General features: G+C 38.8%; 1 protein-coding gene across 2 annotated transcripts; it reads left to right on the top strand.

Annotated features, from left to right (window-relative positions):
- Positions 1-1,757: 1,757 nt before the first annotated feature.
- On the top strand, positions 1,758-10,306 carry LOC109103659 (2-phosphoxylose phosphatase 1-like). 2 transcript variants are annotated; one of them, XM_042740218.1, is made up of 6 exons: positions 1,758-1,909; positions 3,287-3,428; positions 6,144-6,305; positions 6,386-6,512; positions 7,627-7,766; positions 8,189-10,306. In XM_042740218.1, the coding sequence occupies exons 2-6, from the start codon at positions 3,350-3,352 to the stop codon at positions 9,208-9,210; spliced, it is 1,530 nt and encodes a 509-aa protein (XP_042596152.1). In that variant the 5' UTR covers positions 1,758-1,909; positions 3,287-3,349; the 3' UTR covers positions 9,211-10,306. The 2 variants fall into 2 exon arrangements, with proteins under 2 accessions (XP_042596152.1, XP_042596153.1); XM_042740219.1 differs by lacking the exons at positions 1,758-1,909; positions 3,287-3,428 and adding an exon at positions 4,692-5,310.
- The last annotated feature ends 2,865 nt before the right edge of the window (positions 10,307-13,171 follow it).

Raw genomic sequence — 13,171 nt, 5'->3', positions numbered from 1 at the left:
ATTTGGCAGGATGCATTTTAATATGATTTTCTGTCGTTGTAATTTTTAGACCTTTACTTTGTTTCTTTTGGCATCTGCAAATGGGAGGAGAATAAATGATGTCAAATTCAAAATGGAAATTCTTAAGCTGTACTTTGACGGCAAACAATAACTTTGTGCACAAAACACACTATTTTATTGTATGTCTTCCAAAACAAATTAAAAGCATAGTTAACTCTCCATAAATCATAACATACTTGCTAGTGTTTTTTTGTTTGTGGAATTGGAATTGAATTGTATTATAAGAAATAGTATACAGACATTTAAAGCAGAATTACTGGGCCTGTGGTCTGTTGGTTAACTGGACATTGTAGGTCATTGTTTTATTAACATGGTGATGATCAGTAAAGTCTCTGCACATGTCTTTAACCTGCTGTTCCTACCCCTAAATCAAATGATTGCAAAATATATCCTTTAACAGTTATCAGATATGCAAAATGCAATTAACAAACTTCAAACATTCAGCCAAAATAATTAGTTGTATAATTAACAGAGACATTTGCAGCTACTGTTTCAGTTTCTGTATCTTCAAGAGAGATTGAGACAAAATCTGAGATGAAGACACAGCATATCTCTATCACATCTGTGAGTAATAGGGCGTTTTAGAAGACAGAGGCTCTTTGAACTGTGCGTGTTCTGTGTAAACAGGCAGGTCTATATTTAAAGTGATTCAATCTTCTGTTCATTCAGGTTGTGGCGGTATGTATTACTTTAATTATATAAGTCACATGAGTCAGTGCAGCAAACATGCATTAACTTGCAAACCTGTCACAGACAGTCAATGTGTGCATGCAAGTGTGAGAGGGTGGAAATCACTCATTCTTTGTATTTTTTTTTTGTGGAAGAATGGTAATTATTAGTGTAGTTTTCTTACTGGTATCCAAATGGTATCTCTCTGGTGCATAGCTCCTCATTCCCTTCTGCTCCACTATTCCTTACACACTTGATCTTGCTTTATAATTGATGAACCTTTTCAGAGTTTAAACTGAACTGAACTGAACCAACACAGACTGAACTTACTTGAACTTAATAATTACACTATACTGTCTTGTTAGAGCTGCTTTACAGCTCAAATTTAACCCCTGCAATGAGTTCAACAAGAACAATCATGCAACAAAATACCAAAAACATACAAATGCATTGCCAAAGAGCAATATAGTACTGTAATGTGTCAGCCGTCGATACTTGAACTGGCTACCAGTTCAAATAATGTAGAATCGGTACAAACAAGCACAGAGCACACACACCGACATAAAATGACAGACAGTAAAGAAATCCAGCCTATGTTAAATGCAAATAACACAGTGCAACAATATAATTGTGCATACTTGCAAAATTAATAGGCTTAGTATTATTACTAGTTTACTTCAAAAGGAATGAATATAGTCTGCAGCAAGGGTAAACATTGTTTGTAGGTCACACTCCCAGCCAAATTCAAGAGACATTTAATATATACTTTGGACACTTGATGTCCAGTGTAAAATCTGTGTTCTGAAGCAAAACCAGAACACCTCTGGTGGATCATTAATAGTTGTCAGGTCAAAGTGCACGAGAGCACAACAAACACATGCTACACACAGAGCATCTCACAGACTTGAACTGTTAGATGCTGAAGGGTAAGTTAAGGCTATGCATAGAATATAAATGTACAGTGCTATCATGTCTCCATCACATCACCACAACAGCGTTTTGTCATCTATGACCAGCAGAGGGAGCAACGGAACTCAACAATAATATGTCTGACACACACACACACACACACACACACACCGGATCACAGCAGGGCTAAGTCTGATCATTCTTCAGGGGCAGATGGAGCACGGCTCGGATCGACTCTTCTGAACGGAATAACTCGGCTCTGTTGGCTCAGGTAAAGCGGGTTTCCCTCTTGACATGTCTTTACATGCGTTTGATCTGCTGCTTTCACTAAACGTGCTGCTTCCACATTCAGAATCCCATGCAGTTCTGCAGTTTTCCACACGAATTCTTCTCTTTTTCCTTCTGCACGATTTCCCGAAGACGCCGATGTTGCGCTGCTGAGATCGTAAACTGATCGTCTTCACTCGTAAAACACCAAATGAACAATATTTGCAGGAAAACAGCGCCGTTCCAGCATTGTCGGAGTCTGAAGATTAAACAGTTTCAGACAGAGTCATTTATTGTGTAAACTGCGTTATGAAATGCGAGCAGTCTTCTCGGCAACTTCTCCATATGGCCTATAAAGAAATACAATCCTGCAAAGAAATCCTGTAAACAAAATCGTAAAAATATAAAGTATACAGTCCTTAGAATAAATGTATGCATGTGTGTGTGTGTATATATATATACACCCACACACACAAGTTTTATAATCTGAAAAGTGTAAAACATTGCAAAACATGCCTTTTTATAAAAATAAAAAAAGGTCCGATGTGTCAAATGTATGAACTTGATGACACTGTAATGGCTATTTTCTATAGAATTGACAAAATTGTTCTTTTTATTTCAGAAACAAACATTTTAGACGAGTGTATGTATTCAAGTCATTGTATGAATTGCATTTCTGAATTGTTGTAGCCTTCATTAGTTCATTTAAATAATCCTGCTGTGTGACAAATTTTAAAAGCATTAATATTTCATGTTATCTCTCCTTTAAAAATAAGGCCATAAAACTGCATGAATAATAATTACACAAAAAGTTAAACTGGACTAAAGCAGGTCACACTGCAAGAGACATTACAGTTACAGGTGATATATTTAAACAATACCAACAGCGATAAAGGTGATAAACACTAACCCCAGCTGAAATATTGGTGTCACATTTAGCAGATTTCAATGCATATCTGTTTTTATGCAGAGGAGGGAGGGTGTAATTTAGGAAGTGGTTTAATACTCTCTGGCGACTTTCAACATCTGCTCAGTTCATCAGCAATGCATGTCTCAGATTCGCTCAAAAAGCTCACTGTAGGAATTTAAAGACACAGCTATTTAGAGTTAATAGCAGTTTTTGCTTCTGTGCAAGCAGGGTAAATTACACGTTGCCTCTTGGTGTAGTGTGTAGGTTTGTCAGTTTGTGTTTTACCAGACTTTGGCTGTATTTTGCTGCAATATGCCTATAAAAGGGAAACCAGCATTGTGGGGTTTTTATTACAATGTTTGCATTAAGCATTTTGTCCTTGTAGCATCTCAACATTTGTTAAACATCGCATGCATTAAGTGTTTTTCATATGTGTGCAATATTACGTTTCCGTTGCTCTTAATTTCCCAGGTGACAGTACAGGGGCTGTGCATGTATGGCTGATGGACAGGCGTCTGAACCAATCACAGGACAATGCTGGCACGGAGCCGTTTCATGCTGGTGCTGGTGGTGGGTGCACTGCTGGCGGTGCTGAGTTTCAGCCTGCAGTATTGTAAGTATGAAACACAATCTATAATCTCAGTCACATTTCCTCTGTATGAACTTACAGCTATTCATGCATACTCTAAGGTTTCTCCAGGGACTGCTGTGTTTGTGTGTTTAGTCTGTCAGGTGGGAATATAACCTCCGCTGAACTGTATTTACATTCTCAGTATGTGCATGAGTGTGGGTTTTGTGTCCAGTGGGAATATGGTCTCAATTAGATTGCATTCAGCACGCTAAACAAAGCCATTTCCCTTGAAGACATGCCTTATATATCACGGATTGTCCCCTGTTTCAGTAGAACACGGTTTTAAGGGATACATTTTCAATTGGCTGCAAATATAAAAAATGCAAACCAAAAAAATACAAATTGTGTCTATATACTCTTACAAAACAGTATGGTGGAAGCATCATGGTATTACCACGTCAAAAAATATGTAAGTACCACACAGGGCCACCATAAAACCCTCAATATAATGATTTTTGTTTAATGAATATTATTTTTTTTTTTTTACAATGTAAAGTCATCAGTGAGGAATCGGTTTGTAGTAGATAAATGTTTATGTATTTTTTTAATGCGATGATAAATCAGATTTGCTTCAGAGAAAGATTATTCCCAGATTAGACCCCAATGTCCCATGTCCTTGACTGAAAATCCTCTTTCAGCGAAGACTGGGATCTGAGACACCAGCGCTGCATATATCAGCAGATTAAACGTTTCATGTCACACTGACAGCTACAGGAAAATCCTGCTAATTTAGTCATTTAAAAGCACAGATGGTACGAATTTGCAAAGCCAACTTCAATGAAATCAAACATGACAAGGTGAGCAGGGATTGGTCAACGATCCTCTTAATACCCGCCCTCTGCATCCCACAGCCAATCACAGCTCAGCCTGAGCAACAGGGCAACATAAGAGAACCAAATTTTTGTTGTGTTCAGACATGCATGTGTGCTTGTTGATAGTAAAGAGTTGACCTTTGGCCTGGTTTACAGTCTCTTTCTGTTCTTAAAACATTTCACTGCCTTGGGGCCTATGTTATACATCCACCTTGAGACCAGCTGCAATAATTCAGAAAAGTGTCCGTTCAGAAAATAGCAGCTGTTTACACACTTGGTTTATTTTGTAATCTAATGATCTTAAGTGTCTTAAATGACTGAATGCATGTGTATTTTTGCCAAAATGGTTTGTCATCCTTACTGTCTTCCTCACGTTGCCTGTTTTTTTTTTGCCCTGTGTGAGGTCATTACTAATTTATTCCTTCCTTTGTGGTGTCTCCAACAAGAGCTGAAAGCTGAATGTAGGACAGAGCCGCATCTTAAAATAGCCGACCTCTCTTCCTCTCTCTTCACTTCAGTTCAGTCAAGCATGACTGATGTAGTTTTAAAGAAAGAGGCTCCAGGTCTGTAGAGACAGAGAGAAAGAGGCCATGCATCGAGAACGAGAAAGACAGAAGTGAAGAATGAACGACGACTGGTTCACACCCCAGTGAATTGTGGGTTTCTGTCAGCGTTGCATCATTGCTGAAGTACACAGTGCCAACAACACACACAATATCAGCCTGCAAACACTGTCTGTCCTGTTTGATTTGCGTCTATTGTATTTGTGTTTAGGTGTGTGTGATTCTTTTTGTACACTCTACTCAGACTTTCAGCTACAAAGAGCTCTTTGTGTGGCCGGCCTCTGAGCTGAGCTGAGCTGTGATTGGCTGAGAGTTCCGAGCTTACACGTGATTGGTCAGGCAGCTTTTACAAGACTCAAATGGGGTTTGCTGCTGAATTAAAACCAGTATGAGGTGCAAATACACACACAGCTGCACACACTGGCTTTAACATCTCCAGAATGTCCGTCGCTGTGCGTATAAACCAGCTAACCGTTATACTTCTGTCTGGTGAGTTTAACTCCTGGTTGGTTAGGGTTAGGTTGGAAATGCTGGTGTGTATCTTTTAGCCCGTTCCCATGTATTCATTAATTTGTTCTGTGTTTAGCTTTACTGAACAGTGTTTTCATAATGCTGCATAAATATTTTTCCAATGTGAAAGGGCTAAAAGAAACTTGTTCCTAGAAGTGACTCTGCTCAAATTTATGCCAAATTGTTATATAAAAGGAAGCAATGAAAAATGTTAGCAATGCCTGGCTTACCTGGATGCATTGAAGTTATAATAAAACATACGGTTCATGTTATTTAAGGGTCATATCATGCTTTTTTTTCACAGTTTATTTATTTATTTTTGATATCTACTTGTTTTTTTTTTTGTGTCAAAACAGTCATAATATATTCGTTTTGTTAAATCGTCTTAGTTTCTATAAATGCTAATTTTGGACCGTTCTTAATGCTAGAGTATGTTCTTATTGTGCAATTTACTCTTTTACTCCAAGAAAATTTGCTTTATCATAATTATGAGCCCTTTAATGAGTTCCTGCCATTGTTTATTTGTACTTAAATGTAAGTTTGCAGCTTAAATGTTTAGTAAAATCCAGATGTTTTCATCTGTCACATTGAAGGATTGCAGCACTTACTTTCTAGTAGCTGTCAGTCACTGGTTAATAAATATCCTGTCAGGCTCCTCCCTCTGCCCACATCACCATGGCGATTCCCAAAATGTAACAATCCACAGCACTGTGCAGCTCAATGTTTGTTTTATGAGGTCAGAACTGAGGAAGCTGGTTAAAGTGTGTGCTTGTGCTTAATGACTCTCACAGTCCTTTCGTTTTTTTCCCTAGTGCATCTCATTCCAACCAATCCGGTGGCAGAGCAAAAGTTACTTGGTAAAAGCAGAAAGCGTGTGAATCCGGTCCTCCATACGGATGCTCCCGCTCCAGACCCCATCCGAGACACTCACCGGTACTGCAATTACCCCAACCTCACCGAGCACGGCTGGGAGGGTAAGAAGCCCACTCATTTCCCCTCTCACTCACCTGAAGACTCTCTCAGACGTGTGCTGATGTGTTTGTGTGTGTCGTAGGTCACAGTCCGGCTGACTACAGGCTGCTGTCGGTACACGTGATGATCCGGCATGGAGACCGTTTCCCTCTGTACTCCATCCCCAAAACCAAGAAGCCCGCCATAGACTGCGTCCTATCAGACAAGAGGTACACATTCATATGTAAATCATCACAGGTGACTGGTGTGTTAATGTGGGCTTATATTTGCATGTTTAGTGTGTGCGTGTGATGCAGTTTATGAATCATTATCAGATTAATATTTAATTCCCGCCTCAGTCTTTTATCCGTGTCTCCGTGGTTACAGCAGCAGTGAACAGTCAACTGTAACGCTACCGAAAATAACATTGTTGCATTTCCATGGTTTCATCATAGTATTCTTTCCAAATGCTTTTGTCCAGAGTATTCCAAGTATTATTAATCATGCACAGCAAATCATAATATTCCCATGATGGCTGAGATTTATGTATTACAAAGTAATCCTCAGCCACAAATCCTTCTGTCTCTTTCTCTTCAACATGCTCTGGTTCTTCACACACACTCAGATATGCTCTGACCCGACTCTGTGACCTGACCCAACTGGACGTGATGATCTGATGGGTTTTGACTCAAAAATGAAGATGCATTATAATAAAATATTGTGATCCGACATCCCTGGTTCTCAGAAATCTCTTGCATGTTTAAAACTGCCTGCAAAGGGAAATAATACCCAGTGCATTAGATATAAAGAGTTGTTACTTGGTTGCATTAGACTTGCATTAAACCCATGCAATAATTATTAAAATGATGCATGTTTCATGTAATTCTAATTCCATTATGTAGCAATCCAGTGTAGAAAATTTTATATCAGTGTTCATGCATTGTTTTTGACACATGCTGTTGCCATCATCAATCGATGAGCATTCGTTTTCAGGAACAAGGTAGATTTTTTTTTTTTTATATTTTACTACAGACTAACCCAAAATGTACTTTTAAAATAAAGTAGGCCTATTACTGGTTGTATAATTCATCAAAAGGCTAACCAACTTCTTTATGAACCACTTTTCCCTTTGAAGATGTCCCTATTGCATTCAGATAATTAGTGTTATCCTGCCTCCCCCTTGTGGATAGATCTAGTAAAGACATGCTCACATGGAGTTGCTTGTTGGTCATTATGATGCCTACTGTTCTGTTCTGATAGGTAATGTTTCACAAATGTATTGCATTAAAAAATATTCCTGATTTAAAGTTCTGAAACACATCTTTTATGGTTGTAATTTTGCAGAAAGCCCTCTCACCCCCTCTTGGCCTCCTTCATTAGTCACATGGCTCTCGGTGGGCGTGGTCACTGGGAGGCATCACTGGGATCTCTGCCCCGATTACCCAATCACAGCACCTGTGAAATGGGAGAACTTACACAGACAGGTTAGTATATTTATATATATATATATATATATATATAAATAAATTAATTACAAATTTAATTATTTATTGTTTTATTGTAGGTGTGAAACTGGGATAATGAACTAAAACTGAAAGCATAAAAAACATACTTGAATTAAATGTTAACTGAAATAAAATTAAACGTATTGAACTTAATTAATTTCAGTTATAGGTAAGGATTTAGAAATTAAATACCTAAAACCAAATCTGAAAAAAAAGCGAATAAAAATGACAAAAACATGCAAAATTACTAAAATTTCAAGTAAAATTAAATATAAAAATAAAAACTTTTTTTTATTAATATGAATAAAAACTATAATAGTATGTCAATGATACTAAAAATAACATTGGTGTGAAATGTTATTCCACATTCTTACTAATATTTCTTTCTTTTTCTCTATCAGGAGTTGTGCAGCACTTGAAAAACGGCGATCATCTTCGCCAGGCCTACATCAAGCGTCACAGTCTGCTCACTGCTGATTGGTCGCCGCGGCAGTTGTGGGTGGAGACTACAGGTAAAAGCCGCACCCTACAGAGTGGATTGGCCTTCCTCTTCGGCTTCCTGCCACGTTTTGATTGGTCACGACTGACGGTAAGACAGCAGTGGAGTACGCTGTTCTGCGGTTCCTTGTGCGACTGTCCCGCGCGCAACCGGTACCTGGACCAGGAGCAGCGCAGGCAGTATCGGCAGAGGACTGCAGACACAGAACTGGAGCGCACATACATCACAATGGCGAAGACGTTGGGCGTGGCCACAAAAATTCTGAGGGCAGCCAATCCGGTGGATGCATTGTTGTGTCACTTTTGTCATGGTCTTGCTTTCCCATGCTCTAGCTCACGGACTACATCAAAGGCTCCGGATGAGGGGGCGTGTCTTACACTACAGCACTTTGCTGTGATTCGACGGCAGCAGAAAGATGACGAACTGGAGCGGCGGGAGGCGGGGCTTTACCGCCGATATGCTGTCCTCGCGGCGCATCCGTACCTCAACCGCACCGCAACGCAGATGGAGAGGATCGCCAGAGGAAGCCAAGCGCGCAAAGGAACGGAAGAGGTGGTCTTCGCTTTAGCATCTGCTCATGACGTAACAATGGCGCCTTTGCTAAGCGCGCTTGGTCTGGAAGGGGCGGGGTTTCCAAAGTTTGCAGCGCGGCTGGTGTTTGAGCTGTGGAACGGACCAGAAGCAAAAGACAATGAGAGAAAGAGTGATAGAAAACGAGGAAGATGGTTGAAGAATATGTTCATTCGTGTTCTCTATAACGGAGAGGACTTGACCTTTGACACTGCCTTCTGCCGTGACCACAATCGACACTCTGCTCAGCCGCTGTGCCCTCTGGGTAACTTCCTGTCGTTTGTGAGAAATGATATGTTTAATATTGTAAACGCGACGAGCTACCAGCAGGCCTGCCACCAAACTGTACTCTAATATGTGAACGTGAATGAGCGAACGGCAAGGAAAGATGAGGAACGGGTATGGTTTACCCAAATATTCTGTGCAATTCTGTCATCCTTCAAGTCGTTCCAAAACCATATGACTTTTAGTGGAATGCAAATGACACTTTTGATGAATATTTAATGAATGCAAGACTTTCGAGCTCAAAAAGCAAATAAGTTCCCTAAAAGTCCATGTGACTTCTGCACTATATTCCAATGAGTTTGCAGGTGCTTGTTAATGAATGCATTCATTGTGAAGATCAAGAGCAGCAGATTTCTTCTTTTGTGTCCTGCTGAAGAACTGGATTGGAATAACATGAAGGTAAAAAAAATTCAACAGAAATGTTCATTTTTGGGTGAACTGTTCCTTTAAGACGGAGTACTACTACTAATGTTCTTGATGTAGTGTTATGTTTGTGGACCAAATAACTGTCCCTGCACATTGTTTTTGGTACATTTAACTAATCACACTGACTAAATTTGAAGTGGTTTAAAGTAAGCATTTTAAGCTGTAGGCTGTGACTGAATATGAACGTCTGATTGACGACGTGACGTGATGAGCTCCTGAATCCAGACAAACACACAACAGTCAGTTGTTGAAACACCTCTTGCCTTCATTTTGAGTCACTGATCTAGGAATGCTGCGCAGTCATTATGACAATCCCAGTGGTTTTGCTAAATATATATATATATAAAAAATGTCATTTTTAGACCACATTTCTGAAACACTTGTATTAGATTTAGGGCACTTGGCCACTTTATTGCAGAGTTCCTGCATTGATCGAGAATCTGATGTTATTTCAGTTTTACATCTCTGGATTTCCCCGTTCTCACTTGAATAGTATTAGCAGAATTACTTGTTTTTAACACAATCATGTTGTCCTGAGACATTCCTCACACAGTTCTTACCCTTTGTTTACACATACTGTAAATGTAAAACAAAGCAGTGGTAGTAACTTTGAATACTGTAAAACTGATTCAGTCAACTTCTGTATCATGAATGGTGTTCTTATGATCAGTCTGTACTGCCACTTTCCAAACCTCAAAGTACATTTTTCAATTAAAGAATCATTTTGTCTAAAAACTTATCTGTGGTTTGTCTGAAAATATACATTTTTTTGACTCTCAGACACTTTGTAACTCATTCAGGTCCAAGATCCACCCACTTAAACAAAAAGAGATCGTCTGACAGACATGTAAATAAAGCGTCCAACCACAGTTTGTTTAGATTTGCATGACATTTATCTTTACTAGGCTACCTCATAAAACAATAACAGTTCAGCGTGGAAAGATTCATTCACATTCATTGCTCAACAGTGCTGGTATGAGACCACCGTACACATTAACACAACATTTTCAGGATCTGATGCCACTTACATCACAAATCAATGATTTTGAAATGAAACTTTGTTTCCAGGATGGCTGATGAATTCATCCTGAAGTTGTGTAAAGCCAGTAAATCTTATTAAAACTGGCAAATTCACACACACTTTGTACTCATATGAGCATAAAAGTGTTAACTAGCTAAATAACTAGTCTGCTCTGTGTGTGTTTCATATGATCGTCACTAGGTGGCAGGAGACTTTCATCTGTGGATCTGAGAGTAAGAATTCAAAGTGACCTCAGATTGAGTCAGCACTATAGAAATAGAACAAGCATCAGTTCACTGGTCAGCATTATACATATACAATGCAGAAAGCCTCTTCAGCTTTGAGTCATTATTGTTAAATATGAGATTGCAAATCATGCTGGCTAGTTTTTAGCCTCGCCTGTCGAATAACTCAGTCACCGCAGCCAAAAATCTGTCTAGGAGTAATCTGCAGAATTTCCCCAAGAGTGTGTTTTGGGATGTAAGTAAAGGAATCTGAGGCCTTCTGATCTCTACGAGATGATTTTAATTAGCCGCTGCCTTCCTCGCCAAAGAAAAGATCATTCATTTACTGACTTGGACAGAGAAATCGATCTTAATTAAAGTGAGTTAGAGTGTGTGTTTCAGATGGTGTTTGTGTGCCCGCGAGCATTTAGAGAGAAATAAAATTAACTTAGTAAATTAAGCATGATACAGAAATTATAAGCAGCTCCATGACAACACGCTCAAAACTTTCTTTTGTGTAATTCTACTTTAGCAGTTATGCAAAACATGGCTTGGTTTTTTTCTATAAAAAGAGATGAACTGACCCATTTGGAGATCTCCAGGGAATGTCTACCAAATATGCATATTTAAAAAGTAGTCTGATTATATTAACTGCTAAACTAAACTAAAACATAGTATGATCATATTACCTAAAATCTGTAAAGGATTACGTTACTAACTACATTTTTGTCATGTTATTTGGAATCAGTAATGGACTACAATTTGTACGTAATCTACCCAGCACTGATAGCATATGCAAAAAGCAGTATGTTAAATGATTATGATGCCTTATTGTTCCAAAACCATACCTACTGTATATTTACTATAGTAAATATTAAATGTGTTCTGAATGGATATGATTGTGTTGCGTTCAGATTCAGTGTGGATCATTTTGGCCTAAATGTTACTGGAAACTTGTGGTTAAAACCAAGACGAACCAAATATTTAAGTTTATGGTGGTCCGAATATAAAAGTACAAATGAAATGCATGAAAACCTCTTTTTAATCAACCAATAATCAAAATACTGGGATAATGTATCTTTTGTCAATGTTTATGTAGGTTTTTGCCCTTAACTGTTAAAACTGATCATCTCTCAGCAAGAGAGATAATGTAAAAAGGAGAAACATAATAGCAAACTAAATCACTAGAATATTTTAATTGGGGTCCAAATTAAACGTTCAACCCTTTTAGAGCAACACCATCAAGGTCTTCATCATGTCTGCTGTAAGATTAATAAACGATTGGCCTCAGACACACATAAACATGAGCGTGTCTTCATAAAAGGCTTTCTCAGCGCTGTGAATGTGTGTGTGGTCACATCTGTGATGCTTCACTCACTGCTCTGTCATAACATTTTCTTCAACCTGATGTTTCCTCCCTCAAAAACAGATCCTACAACTAGAATACGTCTCCACACACACACACACACACACACACACACACACACTTAAAGGTGCAGAAAGCTATGGGACATTAACGCACCGTGAGTTTTTCCGTGTGTGTGAGTGATTGAGCGAGGAAAAGAATGACGAGTGAATGCTGATACTGAGTGATCATGAAGTGTTTCAGAAATCCTGACCTCCACATGCCAGACGCAGTTCATCAGCCCGGGCCAAAGCGGCGTGTTTTTCTCTTCAATCGTCCCTGACAACACACTGACAGAGTGACTTAACATTTTAGACCAGACCAGTGAGTAAACAAAAGTGTGTGCTGGTTATAAACGTTGTTCTTATTACAAAACACAGAAAAAGACTTTCAGTTCTAACAATTAAGATGTAACTTGTCCTGTACCATTTGTAGGTCTACTATGGACACGAATGATAGAAACCACAACACACTAGCAACCAACCAAAACACACTATAGCAATAGTTTAGACCATTCTATTAAATGCCTAGCAACACCCTAACAACTACCTAGCAATAGTTTAGAACATTCTATTAACTGCCTAGCAACACCCTAACAACTACCTAGCAATAGTTTAGAACATTATATTAACTGCCTAGCAACACCCTAACAACTACCTAGCAATAGTTTAGACCATTCTATTAAATGCCTAGCAACACCCTAACAACTACCTAGCAATCGTTTAGAACATTCTATTAACTGCCTAGCAACACCCTAACAACTACCTAGCAATCGTTTAGAACATTCTATTAACTGCCTAGCAACACCCTAACAACTACCTAGCAATCGTTTAGACCATTCTATTAAATGCCTAGCGACACCCTAACAACTACCTAGCAATCGTTTAGAACATTCTATTAACTGCCTAGCGACACCCTAACAACTACCTAGCAATCGTTTAGAACATTCTATTA

Source organism: Cyprinus carpio, chromosome B15, assembly GCF_018340385.1.
Source record: "Cyprinus carpio isolate SPL01 chromosome B15, ASM1834038v1, whole genome shotgun sequence".
Classification (NCBI taxonomy): Eukaryota; Metazoa; Chordata; class Actinopteri; order Cypriniformes; family Cyprinidae; genus Cyprinus; species Cyprinus carpio.
This window is presented reverse-complemented; position numbering and strand designations above follow the sequence as displayed.

Excerpts from the sequence above, each read along its gene's own strand:
- LOC109103659 (XM_042740218.1), top strand. The coding sequence starts at position 3,350 with ATGCTGGCACGGAGCCGTTTCATGCTGGTGCTGGTGGTGGGTGCACTG. Across the intron at positions 3,429-6,143 it reads GAGTTTCAGCCTGCAGTATT|TGCATCTCATTCCAACCAAT; the intron begins GTAAGTATGAAA and ends TTTTTTCCCTAG. Across the intron at positions 6,513-7,626 it reads TGCGTCCTATCAGACAAGAG|AAAGCCCTCTCACCCCCTCT; the intron begins GTACACATTCAT and ends GTAATTTTGCAG.